General features: G+C 36.0%; 1 protein-coding gene across 1 annotated transcript; it reads right to left on the reverse strand.

The window, feature by feature from the left end:
* Positions 1 to 261: 261 nt before the first annotated feature.
* Positions 262 to 11,744, reverse strand: ak7a (adenylate kinase 7a). The gene is made up of 18 exons (XM_084091929.1): positions 11,646 to 11,744; positions 11,422 to 11,574; positions 8,067 to 8,175; positions 7,767 to 7,861; positions 6,771 to 6,881; positions 6,580 to 6,663; positions 6,401 to 6,489; positions 6,202 to 6,292; positions 5,576 to 5,653; positions 5,337 to 5,486; positions 5,031 to 5,159; positions 3,080 to 3,185; positions 2,839 to 2,967; positions 2,692 to 2,757; positions 1,459 to 1,656; positions 1,108 to 1,301; positions 505 to 663; positions 262 to 414 (listed from the first exon to the last, which is right to left on the reverse strand). The coding sequence occupies exons 1-18, from the start codon at positions 11,724 to 11,726 to the stop codon at positions 379 to 381; spliced, it is 2,058 nt and encodes a 685-aa protein (XP_083948055.1). The 5' UTR covers positions 11,727 to 11,744; the 3' UTR covers positions 262 to 378.
* Between the last annotated feature and the right edge of the window lie 5,435 nt (positions 11,745 to 17,179).

Here is a 17,179-nt window from a genome sequence, read left to right on the forward strand (position 1 = left end):
ACATGAGATCGACCAATAGCAAACCACAACCATCCAATCAATTCCCCATGGACAAAATCCTGCCCCACATTTTTTCTTGTTCAAAAAGTCGTTTCACTTGGGTCACAATAGGAAAGACTATTGCAACTTCCATATTCATGCCAATTGTAATTTTTTTTTTTTTTTTTTTTAAGAAATGCATCATATAATTTTAACTTAATAACTGAAATTACAAAGCAAGGTTCATCATGTGATATGGCCCCATGGGAAGGTGGTGACATTTTAAATCTTTAACTAGCACCTGTTTGTAGAGATTAAAAAAATAAAAATAAAAATAGGACACAGCTCACACTTTTAATGACACTTTATATTTTACATTTATTGTTATAGCAGAATGAGCTAATCATCTGAGTTGTTCCTGAAGAGGTATTCAGCCTGAAATGGAGTAAAGAGAATATGAATTAAGTTAAAATATGTTGTTGTTAAATAAAACACAGGATATGAATACCATTATACAAGTGTTACCAAAAAGTCCACAGGGTCATCAGGCTTGACCTTACAGCAGTCCACCAGTCCTTGTGTGACAGTGGGCATGACGTATTTCATCAAGTAGTGTCTCATGGGGACAGATCGTGTCTCTAATAGCTCCTGCTCCTGCTTCTTCACCTCGACCACGTTCCTGTTCTGCAAATACACATCCACAAGCTAAACAACGTAGTCTTTCCAAAGGGAAAGAGAAAGCTTTTGCTGCCCATTCATACACTACTGATCAAATGTTTCTCGCAATTGTGAGTTTATATCTCGCAATTCTGACTTTATAACACGCAATTGCGACTTTATATCATGCAATTCTGACTTTATATCTCCCAAATGTGTGTTATAATGTCAGAATTGCGAGTTTATTTTTCGCAATTGCGAGTTTATATCTCACAATTCTGACTTTATAACACGCAATTGCGACTTTAAATCATTCAATTCTGCGATAAAAAGTCATCATGTGACACTAAAGACTGGGATAATGATGCTGAAAATTGTAATAACATTTTGCAATATCAATGTTTTCACTGTATTCTTATTAATTAAATAGTCATGGTAAGCATAAGAGAATTCTTTTAAAAACAAATTTACCCATTCGTCCAAAAGAGCAGCCATTTTATCATTCTCCACGAGTTCCTTCTCAACTTCCTCCTTTTTCAGCTGCTGGTGCCATTCATCATCTTTCCTCTTCCTCTTTTCCTGCATTTCCTCTGGACTCAGGCCATAGTTCATGGGCCGCCCCACCGTCTTAATTATCTTCTCCACCGTGGCCACGTTCTCAACGTCTAAGAATGACATCATGAAAACACTATTCTTAAAAACAATACCACCCTGCTTCATAACTCTCAGCTTATCCGTCAGCTTATTTATTAATTTAATTGTGTGTGGCGTGCCATTATCTTATGTGAGCACAAAAATAAGTGTGAAAGTTTGGGTTTTAACCGATGTGTTCGGGGTGGATTTCCAGTTCATCGAAATAGTCAAGCACGGACTCGTCTTCTGGCGAAGTCTCCCTGAATTTTGCAAGACTCTCTGTAAACTCTCCTTGAGTGTAGTGCATTTCCTCTGCCACATTCTGCGGGAGACTCCGAACGCGCTCCTTAAGAAATTCATCAGTGGCTTCCAGTGAGAAGACGAACCCTGAAGGAAAAAGCCAATGGTTGTTAACATGAAACACTGCATTTGCCAGCCTAGTTTTACTTCTGTAATGTGTCCCGACCGTTCAAAAGTTTAGGGTCAGTAAGATATTATGTTTTTGAAAGAAGTCCCTTATGCTCACCAAATCTGAATTTATTTGATTAATAATACACCTAAATTCAATCTGTTCATCATATAAAGCGATCGAGTCTCTTCAGAAAATTTGGACTAAATTGCTCAATTCATATTGTTCTTTTTGAAGCAGTGGTAGTCGCGTAGCTGGGAAGATTATCAAAAAGATCTTCATTTGTGTTTCGAAGATGAATGAAAGTCTTACGGGTTTGGAACGACATGAGGGTAAGTAATTAATGACAGAATTTTCATATTTGGGGGAACTATACCTTTAATAAAACAGTACAAACAGTAATAATATTATAATAATTTAAAACAGCTGATTTTAATATTATTTTAAAATGTAATTTATTCCTGTGATGCAAAGCTGATTTTTTTTTTTGTGTCACATGATCCTTCAGAAATCATTCTAATATGCTGATTTGCTGCTCAAGTAACATTTCGTATTATTATTTAAGTTCAAAACAGTATTAATATTTGCCGCTTAATATTTTTGTAATTTTTTTCAGGATTCTTTGCTCAACAGAAAGTGCAGTATTTCTTTGAAATATAAATTTTTCTAACAATGTAAAAGTTTTGTCACTTTTGATCAACTTAGTTTGTCATTGTGGAATAAAAGTTTTAATTTATATATATATAAAAAAAACACTTACTGAACTCAAACTTTTGAACAGTGTATTTTCCGGGTGAAACAGGGTATTCAATAGGACAAAAATGGCACGTGGAAGCTGAAGAGTCTCTCATTGTTAATAATTATTTCCCGATGTATCATTGCCACAACTCTTTTACATGAACATTAACAAGCATTACATTATTGTGATATTACTAAGAGGTTTGAAGGCTGCATCATGCAATTAAACATTTTTACCAGCAAAAGTGGTGAAATATGTATGTTCTGAAACTAACCTGGAATCAACACTTTGCTATACTGAGGTGTTGTAGATCTTGTATCTTCTTCTTCCATATTTGCATCTGGAACATTTTAGAAGTTAAAGGTGAAGACTTTATGTTACCATTTTTGGGTTTTTTTTGTTTAAAAGGAAGACAGCTGACCATGGAAAAGCTCTTTAGCCTGTGTATAGGTCTTTGGGTATCCATCCAGAACGAATCCTTGATTTCTGCAAGGCACTGAGTTTAGCTTCTCCCTTATGATATGCATCGCATGCTGCTCATCCAACTGGCCTGTGAGAAAACATCAACAAGTAACACTTACTATATCAGATCTGTTACAATCTTACAATCATATTTCTAGATACATAAATGGGATCATGTCGAAGCTTCATTCACTGCATACCATCATTCTGAAGCATGTTGTTCTTTATAGTGTTAAGCTGCTCTTCGGCACCAGTGAGCGTTTCCTCATTCTCCTGTGTCTTCTCACTGCTCTCAAGCAGTTCCTCCTGAAGAATACACACTGAACATTCAAAAGACAGCTTCATATACAGTGGGGCCAAAAAGTTTGAGACTGTTAGTGAAAATACTTCAACTTTATACTTTTTAAAATATATTACTCAGTATACATTATATTATTATCTCTGCTTGTTTGGATTCCTCTGTTTGCCCTGTGCTTTTGACCATTTGCCTGTTTGGATTACATGTTTGGATAACCCTTTAATACACTTCTGTGTTAGGATCCTCAACGTTGTGTCTCGGAGCAGTTCATAACAATTTCTTACTATCAGAAATCAGTCATTGTCAAATGAAAACAGTTGTGCTTCCTAATATGTTAGTGGGAACTATGATATATATATATATATATATATATATATATATATATATATATATATATATATATATATATATATATATATATACACTCACCTAAAGTATTATTAGGAACACCATACTAATACTGTGTTTGACCCCCTTTCGTTTGACCCCCTTTTCCAAATTCATTGATTCAACAAGGTGCTGAAAGCATTCTTTAGAAATGTTGGCCCATATTGATAGGATAGCATCTTGCAGTTGATGGAGATTTGTGGGATGCACATCCAGGGCACGAAGCTCCCGTTCCACCACATCCCAAAGATGCTCTGTTGGGTTGAGATCTGGTGACTGTGGGGGCCATTTTAGTACAGTGAACTCATTGTCATGTTCAAGAAACCAATTTGAAATGATTCAAGCTTTGTGACATGGTGCATTATCCTGCTGGAAGTAGCCATCAGAGGATGGGTACATGGTGGTCATAAAGGGATGGACATGGTCAGAAACAATGCTCAGGTAGGCCGTGGCATTTAAACGATGCCCAATTGGCACTAAGGGGCCTAAAGTGTGCCAAGAAAACATCCCCCACACCATTACACCACCACCACCAGCCTGCACAGTGGTAACAAGGCATGATGGATTCATGTTCTCATTCTGTTTACGCCAAATTCTGACTCTACCATCTGAATGTCTCAACAGAAATTGAGACTCATCAGACCAGGCAACATTTTTCCAGTCTTCAACTGTCCAATTTTGGTGATCTCGTGCAATTGTAGCCTCTTTTTCCTTTATATATATATATATAATTTTTTTTTTTTTTAGGGTTCTTTGAATATAAATCATTTGTAACACAGTAAATGTCTACTGTTACTTTTGATCGATTTTATTATTACTTGCTGAATCAAAGTATTAATTTAAAAAAAAAATTACTGACACCAATTTTTTTAAACCATAGAAGCTGTTATGTGACAACTGTAGAATAAATGTACACACCCATATTTATTTGATTATATGTATTAGTTTTAAATATACATGTATGTAGATGTTGGATATTTGTCTGTAACTTATCGTTTTCCTCCATAGTGTTTTGTTATAATCAGTGTTAGGGTAACACATTACAAGTAATGTCAGTTATTTAATCAGATTACTTTTTTCAAGTCACAAGTAAAGTACTATACAGGCGAGAATTAGCATTTCCTTCAGCCTAAGGTGTATTCATTTCACTTTTGGTGTAAAAGATCCAATATATTTGCCAAAATTAGAAGTATTGGGAGTTTTTGTTATTATAAACCAAACAAGCAGGTGCAGCCAATTTGAGCAAAAGTAATGCAAAAGTAATGTAACACATTAATTTCCACAAAAAGTAACTAAGTAATGCAATTAGTTACTTTTTTGGGAGCAACGCAATATTGTAATGGAATATATATATATATTTATTTATTTTAGATCTATGGTTTGTATGCAACACAACAATTGTTCTTAATTACTCTAGACATTGTTAAAATATCAATAAAAAAAGAAGCTGTTATGTCCTCACTCACCAGCTGTTTGACTTTCTCATTGATGGCTTCATTGACATTAATATGATGAAGTTTGTAATATCTGCACAACTTTACAGCAACTGAGCTTTTGCCAACAGCAGGGGGCCCAAGAAGACAGATTTTTATTGGCTGAAGGAAAAGAAAAGCAAAATAGGAGCATGTAAACATATTTTCTTAAGCTATATTGTTTAGAAATGTCTTCAAATTATTAAAAAGCAACAAAAAAATGATTGCCAAAAGTTTTAGTTTTTTTTCTGATTCTTATTCTTACACATGCCTCTATCAGCAAGTGTTATCAAAGCTTACCAGCAGTTGCCTTGTCTGTTTGTATTCCTCCACCACACGAAATATGTTATCAACTATTCCAGAGTCATAATCCCAGCAGAGGTTTAATCTGTCCTTTAAGAAAACAGACTCAGTCTGAAGGTTGACACTGAGGTAAAGCAGGTCGGTTTCCTGTTAAAATACACAACAATTATATATATTACCGTCACATATTATTTTATGACATGGCAAAAAATGTGTGTTCAGCAAAAACAGCCTACCGTAATTGCCTTTATGCCACAGGCATCCTCCTTTGGGACTTTTTCTATTTGTCCAGAACCCAGGGCAGAGGCAATGGCCTAAGGAAATAGACAGCTGCGTGTTTACTAATGATTTTTAGTGGTGTTTTCTCATAGAACGTTGTAGAGATGACATCAGAACCTGGAAGACTAAACACCGCTGATTCCTTCGAGATTTCCTTATGGGATTTTATAATGGGGGTTTTCGATTCATGTGTAAAATAAAGCCTGTGGTAAACATAACATTACATACTTTGACGTTTTGTTCTACAACGTACACTGCACACACTCACACCTCAACCTGTCTTGTCTAGTTACTTGCTTTACAAAAATGCTTTAAAAATTCACGTTTTCACTATGGGTGTGTGTAATTTATGTTGTAGAACAAAACATCAAAGTATAGTCAAGTTATGTTTTCCACAGGCTTTATTTTACACATGAATCGAAAACCCCCATAATAAAATCCCATAGGAAAATCTCAAAGGAACCAGTGGCGAAATAGTCTTCCGGGTTCTGACGTCATACCTGCAGCACTTTATTGCAAAACTAAAGTGTGAGCATTATATTGATCAGTACATCATATAGCAAAGTGTGCAATAATTTAATACTTTCACAATGTCTTCAAAAGTGTTCTTGGAATCATCCACAGCGAGGAAGTAGTGTGTTTTTGGTTTGTGATCGATGATGTTTTGAACCACTCTGAAATGACAAATGATGACAAAAATATCAGATGAGAATAAAATTAAAAAGTTAAACAAAACACAAATCAACATCCCGGAAAAATGACATAACTGCAGTTTTTCAAACCTTGCAAGGTCGTGAATGTGAATGGCAGGAATGATGTTTGTCCCAGGTCCAAAAACAGGAATGCTGCTAAGCTCTCCGAGCCAAGCTGTCTGGGAGAAAGTGAACAAGTTAGGCAACAAAATGTGATTATGAATTCATACTGAAAAATAATGTTTCTTATACTTTTGTCATTTCAGTACTTTAAAGAAGAAGTGAAACATGCTCTCGCCCATTCCATACTGCAGCCCTGATGTTACAACATAAGTAGACAGCTTTGACTTTTTCTGAAAGAAAAATACAGGAAGTTTGTTTCATATGTTATGGTATTAAGATTGTTTCATATCATAAATTATTTGAAATGTATTAGGCTGGATTCTGGATGGATCATTACAGTCTTCCCCAGTTTAAGCACATGTTTCTCTGTGCTTGTGTGTTCTTTAAAGTTTGGATGTGGTCTTCTTCTTTTGTAGTCGTCTTCAGTCAAGGGAATGTCAGGATCATCCTTAAGATAAAATCAGAAAACGTAGCAAAATTTATGTTTATGGTCACAGGTACAGCACATTCTAACTGATAATATTAGCATAATGAAAAACAAAGTGAAAAGTGAAACGTGTAATTTGTAAAAAATAAAAATAATAATAATATTTATTTCTAACTTTTTTAACAATTGTCACACAAAAAAAGAAGGTAAAAACAAGGATTTTCGATGTGGAGTCAAATTTATGGAAGGTTTCTGCCACAGAATAAATTAAAAAAAGATAATTGTGACTGGAATTCTGGCTTTTTCCCGCAATTGTGTTTACATCGCACAATTTTTACTTTTTTTTCTCAGAATTGCAAGTTTATATCTCACAATTCTGTCTTTATAATTCACAATTGTGAGTTTAATTCTCATCATTTTGAGAAAAAAAGTTGTCTGAAGTGCGAGATACTGACAATTTTGACTTTTTTTTCTCGCAATTGCAAGTTTTTAATCCGCAAATTGTGAGATATAAACTACAATTGTCAGCTCACAATTTGGACTTTGTGAGTTATGTCACAAATTCGGGAAAAATAAGTCAGAACTGCGAGATATAAACTCACAATTCTGACTTTGTAATTCGCAATTGCAAGTTTATATCTCACAACTCTGACTTCATCAGAAAAGTCAGAATTGCAATGTATATCACGCAATTCTGACTTTATAACTCGCAATTGTGAGTTTGTCTCATAATTCTGAGAAAAAAGTATGAACTGCGATTAAAAAAAGGACACAACTGTGTGATATTATTGTGTTGTGTTATTGTGTATAAAACTGTGTCTTTATTTTTTATTCCATGGTGGAAAAAAGTTTCAATACAAATTTGGACCTCACTGTATGATATAAATATTTAAAAGCAACACTCACAGGATCAGCTGGTTTGGTCATTGCCCATGTCATGATTGTTGACAGCAGGATAAATATTTTTGAAGACCCAAAATGTTCAATTTCAGAGTGCAGGGCTACAGGAAACACAGATTTAATATACAGTTTTATAGATTGGTATGAATAAAGAAATAAACAGAAAATAATTTAAATGGCGTTAAGGCTGTATCCTAAAACCTAGTGAGCTGCATACTGAGGCAGAATTTTGGTCATCTGAACGTGCCTCACCATGTTTTGAGATGCAGCCTAGATAAATAGTCTGGAAATCTGAGGAATTGTTACCTGAAATGGCCCATGTTGCCTCATCTATGAGATCAGTGTGTTCAGTGATATTATATACAATAACATCACACTGCATCAGATACTGCAGGAGCTCCTCTCGACTCACAGACTGAAATATGATGAAACAAGATGCTCAAAATTGCTCTAGGTTCCCAGCTTGCAAAGTTTTAAGACGCAACTGAGACTTGTTACAAGGGTCAAGGACAAAAGGGTCATAAAAAGTCATTATCTGATATTTTATGAAATGTATTGGCTCGTGAATCAGTATATTGTGTACATGAATTCGGGCACTATAAGTATAACGTGCCCTGGGCCTGTGCTTATCGATGTTGTCATATGAACTCTTATTTTGAAGTTATTTTCTGTGCCCACTGTCCCTATGTTCTCTTCATGTGTTTAGTTCCTGTTTGCCTTGTTTGTCTTCGTAGTTTCCCTTATTAGTTTTCATAGTTACTTATCATCTACAATTGTTCATCATTAGCCCTTGTGTTCCCTGTGAATTTGTACCCGTTTCAGTTGTCTTTTTTCAGTCGTTGTTCTTGCATGTCCCTCTTTGTAAGCTGTTGCGTTCCTGGTTTCCCCTGTTTGGATTATACCCATGCTATCTGAGTTGCTCAGTTCAGTCATGCCACTGCACGGACTCTGGAATTAGACTCTGGAATTTTATATCGATCTTGCACTGCCACTGAGTGGCTCCGCATTTACTGTGCCACGCCAGAGTCCCCAGCCGTCATGGAGGCCAAACCCAAAGCAACAAAGGCTGTTCCAAGGTGTTCAAGACTGGCGTCCAGTGAGGTGGGACCCATCATTGATGTCGGTGCGAGGAGCCGGCGTCCCAGTGGTCCCAGCGCATCCAAGTTCGGAGGTACCAGCACATCATAGTCTGGTGGTCCCAACGCTTCCAAGTATGGTGGTCCCAGAGGTCCTACCAGAAACGGCTGCGCTTCCTGTAATGGCAGTCGCAGTCTTATGTGTTTGGGTCGCACACATCTGCAGCTTCTCCCGAGGCGGCAGCAACTGCTCCTGAACCTTCTGCCTGTTCTGATATGGCCAAGGAGGCCGTCCTTGAACTATCTGCCTGCCCTGACACAACCATGACACAGCCATCCCCAAACTCCTTGTCTTCTTTGACAAGACTACGGAGGTCGTCCCTGAACTACTTTTCTTCTCTGACACGACCACAGACGCCATCCTTAAACTCCCTGTCTGCCCTGACAAGACCACAGAAGTCGTCCCTAAACTCTGTCTGTTCAGACACGGTCACAGAGAATGTCTTATCCATCTGCCTTTCCGTCTGCTCCACCGTGGAGATCTTCAGTCTCGTCAGCTCCGCCTTGGTGGCCACCTACTCTGCCCGCTCCGCCCTGTTCACTCTGCCTGCTACACCATGGTCCCCTGCACTGCCAGCTCAACCCAGGCCACCTGCTCTGCCGGCTCCACCTTGGTCACTAGCTTCACTTCTGCCACACAGACCCGGCCCGACATCCTGCCCCTTGATCAGCCTCAGCTCCACCCCCCTGCAGGACTTATTGTTATGTTTTTGGAGCATCTGGAAGCTGCTCCTTTGAGGGGGGGCTCTGTAACATGTGCCCTGGGTCTGTGTTCATCGATGTTTTCATGTGGACTCTTATTTTGAAGTAATTTTCTGTGCCCATTGTCCCTAAGTTCTTTTCCCGTGTTTAGTTCCGGTTTGCCTTGTTGCCTTGATTGTCTCCGTAGTTTTCCATAGGAACTTATCTACACCTGTTAATCATTAGCCCTTGTGTTCCCTGTGTATTTATAACCCTGTGTTTCAGTTATCTTTTGTCGGTTGTTTTTCTTGCATGTCTCTCGACTCTTTGTAAGTTTTTGTGTTCCTGGTTTCTTCTGTCTAGATTATGTCTCTGATTCCCCTGTTTGGATTATGTTCCTGTCTTTGTTTTGGATTATCTTGATTTGTGTTCTTTGAATTGTTTTTGCACCTGGATTCTCACCTCTCTTCATCCCTGCTTAAAACATAACAATAAGGTCCCTTGCTCACTACACATTGGGGCACTCCATTTCTGGCGACATGAAAACATCTGTGTTGTACAGCCAGCATCACTACTGAAATTTATGAATAACAGCAGAACTGATGCTTTTTGACTTTTTTTGTTATGCTATTTAAAGTACATTAAGGTAAATAATTTGATTGTTACATTTCCCTTCAACATTTCAACTGTAAATGATCTATAATGGTAGCTAGATTTTTCACTACCTGTCTATCAATGTTTGTGTAATATAACGTTTTTTTTCAATACATCTGTCTTGTTGTGTCATGATGTGTATTGAGCTGGCTTGTGCAATATATTTGTGCTTCAGAATTTACTTATCTTGGACTTTTTAGGGAGCAAAGTTTCAGTGCAGTGGAATTTGTGATTGAGACAGCCCTTAAAATGGCAGATTCCCTGATCAGTGCCCTTGTGGTGAAGTATTCGGTCACTCTGAAGTGATGGGTCCGGGCTGAGGACCCAATTAGTATGCCAGTAGTATGCCTGATCTAAATCTGTTCTCGCGATACGGTAAGGCAGTATCAGTGCAGTAATATCAGGTAAAGCTCATAGCACGATCATCGGATAACGTTAGCTGTATGCTATGCTACTATCTAAGCTAACTAAAAAACACACTAACAACGAGAAATGTTTAATTTCACAATCTATAGCTTCGGTTAAATACTACTATATGAAACGTATAATTTAAAATACATTAAATACATTAATGACTCGTTATAACGTAGTACAAACGTCTTCTATAATAAAGTGATTTTGTATGATTTGTAACCAGGCACTAAAGCGATTACCCATAAAACGTGCTTTGAACCAATCGGATTGCTTGGGTCCTCAGCCCGGACCCATCACTTCAGAGTGACCGGATACTTCACCACACCCTGACTACTGAACAAGAAAGCTGATTGAGACATGATTGAGACACACCTTTTTCTGCATGTTGTTTGCAGCACATGACTTTAATTTGGTGGACAGAAATTTAAATACTTTACTTTTTTATATTTTTAACAAAACTGCTTCATTGTTTATTTCATATTTTCTAAGAAATAATAAAATCTGAAGAATTTATTATTATTTATTATTTTAAGAATTCCATTATATTAATGATTTTTTTTCCATAAGCACCATTGTATACAATATATCATGATATATCACCTACAAATGTTTTTATTTTTTGATAAAAAAAAAAAAAACTAAATTAATTTTAATTCAGAATTTTAAAATGTGCTGTTCATAGAAGTGTATTGTGTGCGTGAATCTCACTTTAAAAAAAAAAAAAAATGCCATCTACAATACCACAAAAGAAATGACAGATGATAAACTTAACTAACCCAATATTCCTCCAGTGCAAAACGTTGTTTTTTTGCACCTTTATTCGCAACTGTTCCGACTATCTGAAATCGTGCGCCTTCAGAAGCCTGTTCTTGTTTGTCTTCCTCCTCTTCATTAGCGAGAGACTCTCCGACGACACACGACGACAAGAACTAAACAAAGCAACATTAAGCCACAGCGCTTATTATATTCATGTAATTTATGTACCTAATGACTCTTTTACCTGCGCGATATATTTGGATGAGTATGAGTCGATGTTGTTGAAAAAGACTCGTTTGGAGCGGCTCTCGCTGTGGTTGGCCATGTTTGTCGTTTGGTTGCTATGGAGACTTGGAAAGATCACACAGTGGACAAAACTTTTTGGATGGCACGAAATATCAACGCAATGTATTTTATAAAACCTTGTCCTAAACATTTTTAATTATTGTTGTTGAGATATTTGTACACCTCACACTATAAATGCATTAGGCTACATGACAAAATGTTGAAATGTTTTTTTGCATTTCAACAGTGTCCATGTGCAATAATATTTAAGTGACTTGAAATCTAACAGTCTTTTAGTAGAGTTTGTGTGTTTGGTAGTACTTTCAGAGAAGTCAGACATATCTCAAATGTTTTTCTTTAATTTATTATAACTTAGGATTACTATTATAAACGCTGGTAAATCAATCTTTTGACTGTATGTCAGTCATTATTTAGTTTCATTTTGTTTGTTTGCAAGTTATTGCATGTACATATCAATGTTTTGCTGTTTCTGAATAAACATGGCAAAAATTTCATTAAACATTTTCATTAAAATAGTCAAATACAATTCATAGCCAGAAACCAGTTTGCTTTGCAAGGGACTGCATTAGGAAAGTAAATTTAGAGATTCTGAAACTTATGCCCGGTTTCACAGAAAAAACAAGGACTAGTCCCAGACTAAAATGCATGTTTGGGCAGTTTCTTAAAATATGCCAGTGCCATTGTATTGTCTCAACGTACACCAGTAATGTTTTTTCTAGCTCCTAACTCACGTCTTTCCTTTTACTGAAAAACACATAAAATAACAGTTAAAAAGAAAGGTCTGCTTTTATTTGCACAATGTTATTTTGTTATTTATCTTGCCTTACTACGGAGCCCCTAAAGGGACATCCCAGTTAACACAGAACGTTCCCCTAACGTTAGTATTTGGTTATTTTTTTTGGGAACCAAATACTAACGTTAGGGGAACGTTCTTTTTTGGTTTTATTTTTATGTAACCATAAATAACGTTCCCAGAACGTTGCAGGGTGGTTACTTTTAAATAACCTAAAAATAACTTGTAGAGAACGTTCCCTAATGGTTATTTTTAAGTTATTATTTTGCAACCATAAAATAACGTTCCCAGAACGTTGCAGGGTGGTTACTTTTAAATAACCTAAAAATAACTTATAGAGAACGTTCCCTAATGGTTATTTTTAAGTTATTATTTTGCAACCATAAAATAACGTTCCCAGAACGTTGCTGGAAGGTTATTTTTTGAATAACCTAAAAGTAACTTATAGAGAACGTTCCCTAATGGTTATTTTTAAGTTATTATTTTGCAACTATAAAATAACGTTCCCAGAACGTTGCAGGGTGGTTACTTTTAAATAACCTAAAAATAACTTATAGAGAACGTTCCCTAATGGTTATTTTTAAGTTATTATTTTGCAAAACTGACTGGAATCAATTGTAAGACTTAGTACCATACTGCCCTGTCACTGAACGGCACATCAGGGACTTGATGTCTTATAAGGGTACAGAGTTATACAATGCTATGAAAATCTTGACAAAATAATACAAATAAAGAAACTATGTCATTAACACCGTGTACTCAGCTCACTGAGGTTACAATTAAACAGGTTTTATTAAAATAGGAACAAATGGAACACACCAAAGATTTTTTCAAGATATTTTATCTGATTATCAAATAATTCCCTCCATCAATTCTACTTTTATGTAAATGCTGCGTGACTTACGTGTTTTGATGGGAGCGCGTTTTCATTTACTGTCTATGGGAGCGCGCGCTGAACATTCGAGTTGCATTTGAACTGGAGCGGAGGGCGTTACCATGGAAGCGGGACGGCAGCTCAACTGACATAAGCTGTAACTCCGTCTCTCACTGTTGTTTTCACTACTTTCAGGTAAGTTTAGTCCCCAAACTTACATAAATAGTACATACAAATGCTTCTGTCACATTCTTTCATGTAAATGACACGCTTCCGTTGAATATTTACTTTGTAGAAATGATTTAATGTCTTCGGGAAAAGTCTGCTAGCATCTCAACCGTTAACAGCTAACGTTAGAGGTAGGTTAACTTGAGCTGTAAGTTTAGGTTTTTAATCACATTTTATGTGTATATGAGAGATGTTGATAGTTTTGTAAAGGTTTTGCTGGCAATTTTTCAATGTGTGAATGAAAGTAAACTTATTTATTTAACTTAAAAATATTCACTGGATGGTTAATTCATTGTTTTCACGTGACGTCACACCATTATAGGAACGCCCACCTGGAGGGCAAATGAAAGGGGTATTATAATGCCATTTGTGCTTAGTATTAACATGAATATACAATACAGTAGCCTAGTTTGAACCAGTTTAAGATTCCTAAAATTAATTTTATACTCATATGGCCAACTCTCTATTAAAAAATGGTAACACTTTATAATAAGGTTTCATTTTGTTAGCTTTAGTTAACATGAACCAACAAGTAGTGAACAATTACTTCTAAAGCATTTATTAATCTTAAAGTTAAGCTCAACATTTTCTAAGACATTTTTAAGATCCAAAGTTGTATCTGTTAAAATTTTAGTTAAAGGCAGGGTAGGTAGGATTTATTAAAAATTAAAGATCCAAATTTGTTAAAACTTTCTATATATATCAATACATAATTAAAATGTAAGAACTCTGAAAAAAAGAGTATAAAAATCAAGTGACTCTAGACCGTATAATCTGTATTAAACACAGCTCATTATTTCGATTCGGGACGAATCAAAGGATTGGCTTAGGCGACTGTCACTCTCTCGCAACCATGGCAACCACCCTTTTGCCACACAGCACCTACCCACTTGCGCGCGACCGTTTGATTTGAGGAGTGCGAGAGGCACGGAACCTGATCACACCTCCGTCCAGTAGATGGCGGTAATGCACTATGTTTGCAAGCTGCCAATAAAATCTATCGAAGAAGAAGAAGAAGGCACTGAACCTAGGAATACCAAAACAATGGCAGAGAAAGAGCAATCTAAATTTACAGTACCGGCATATGCAGTTAGTGAAGGCAAACCAGGCAAAAAAATGCCCCTTCCCCTCCGCTTGTCTCAGGTAAATAATGCGTCCTCTAGCTCAGCGGTCGGAGTCGCGCGTTCATGTGTTTTGGGGACGTGGCTTTGGAAGAAGCACAGAAATGAGGGGGTGGAGTGAATGGAAATAATGAGATGTCTTTAAAACAGTCGTGAGAGGTCTACAGACACTCGATTTTGATACTTTCTTTTTCAGAGTACTTACATTTTAATTATGTATTGATATGTACATAAAGTTTAAACAAATTTGAAAAATAAATTTTTTAGACCATTTCTACCTACCCTGCCTTTAATGCACTGTAAACTAATATGAACACATAGGCCTATTTTTTGCCTAACAAAAAAAATAAATTAAATACCTAAATAATGCAAACAAGTCATTGGAAAACATTGGGCTGCATATAAAGAAACAAAATGCATGTGCCATGGATAAATAAAATGGAATCGCCTCACATAGGAGCCTGATAAAAATGCTTTTTTATTGCTTTTCTCATTTCCTTTTTTGCTTTTCAAGGCGATAAAAAAGAATATTACTGTTTACTTTTTTTTGTTATAATATTACTCTTCTTTGTTATATTTACAGATGACTGGTGAAGATGGAAGAGGTTTCAAGTGCAGAATCTACATTTGCCTACTAATAAAAGTGTTTGAAAGTATAGTGTTAAATTAAATTTAAAAGTAGGTATTTTTATTTTGTTAATTTTATTAATTTGTTAATATTCTTACACTTTTTTGTGAATGTTTTGAATGTGCACAATCTACAACTAATAATTAGTGTTAAAAAAATGTTAAATGAAATGAAAAATTAAAAGTAGCTTTTTAGTAGTTTGTTTATTAATAAAACTGTTATGTTCTTGCAACTTTTGCGAATGTTTTGAATGTGATGCATACCCCATGATTGTGTTTTTTTTAGCAACAATTAAATAATGAATCAACAAAACCATGGACTGTATGCTGATTATTTATATATATTTACTGTTGTATTTTATTAAAGTAAAAAGAGATGAATATAGGTTAGATGAATGTTAGAATAATGTTAGGGGGACGTTAATATAACGTTCTGGGAACGTTAAGAAAACTTTACCGGCTAAATAAAAACAAACCATAAAAAAACGTTCTGGGAACGTTAAGAAAACTTTCCTGGCTAACCAAAAACAAACCATAAAAAATAACGTTCTGGGAACCATAAACTAACGTTCTGGGAACCAAAAACTAACATTCTGGGAACCATAAGCTTACATTCTGGGAACCTAAAACTAACGTTCTGAGAACGTTCTGGGAACCAAACACTAACATTCTGGGAACCATAAACTAACATTCTGGGAACCTAAAACTAACGTTCTGAGAACGTTCTGGGAACCGAAAACTAACGTTCTGGGAACGTTAAGAAAACTTTCCTGGCTAACCAAAAACAAACCATAAAAAATAACGTTCTGGGAACCATAAACTAACGTTCTAAGAACGTTCTGGAAACTAAAAACTAACGTTCTGGGAACCAAAAATTGTTAGCTGGGATGGTGGTGGGGGAAAAAATGAGATGGAGGAAAAATAATAAGGCAATGAATGTATTTGCGTTCTCTATGCGTCATGCCAGTAGACAAAACCAAATTAACCAATGTTTTTTTAATCAAATTTAAAACATGGTTAAATAAGTGCAAACATGTTGTCTAATGCCAAAAACATTTAAAGTAAGTGTATACATGTAGTGTAAATGCTGTTATTTCACACAGAGGTGAAGTCAAGTCAGCATGTGCTTGTGACATGAAACAATGCTCACACGTTTATTCAGAATCTTCATCATTTAAGCATGATCTCATCATTCTTAGGTTGAAGTCAGCAATTGTCCGAAACAATTGTAGACGTTATCAAGTGCACTCATTCAATCTCATAATGCACTGCAATAACGAGTGTACAACCGAAGTACGCTCAACGGCTAGAGAATACCCATAATGCACTGTAAGTTGTACAAAATTAATTCCTGTGTCTGAACAGAAGATGGCGCCTGCAGCTGGATCAAATCATCCATCCTTTTTCCAAACCACTGCTCCAATGTGGGTACAGCGTAATATCCTACAGGTATTAATAAATGCTTTTTAATTGATTATTAAATTGTTTAATAAGGTTTATACATGCTAGTTTCCATGACAGAGTTCAAGATAAATCGTTTCATTGCTGGAGCTGCCAGTTTGTCCAAATGATTATTAGACAGCAAGCACAAACCATGCAAAAACAGCAGCCCTTCCGGTGCACTCAGTGTACAAATTCACTCACTCGTTTTCATTCACTCCTTCAAGTGGACTATATTAGTTGAGTAATGTAGGGACAAGTGAATGAGGGTATATAGGGGGCGATTTCGAACACAGCCTACGTGTAGACTGCTCTTGTACAAGTCAGGTCTCTTTTATCTTTTCATGTTGTACATCCTTTCTAAGCAGTACTGAAGGAGTCATTCAAAC

The sequence above is a fragment of the Abramis brama genome (genome assembly GCF_963993115.1).
Source record: "Abramis brama genome assembly, chromosome: 18".
Taxonomy (NCBI): domain Eukaryota; kingdom Metazoa; phylum Chordata; class Actinopteri; order Cypriniformes; family Leuciscidae; genus Abramis; species Abramis brama.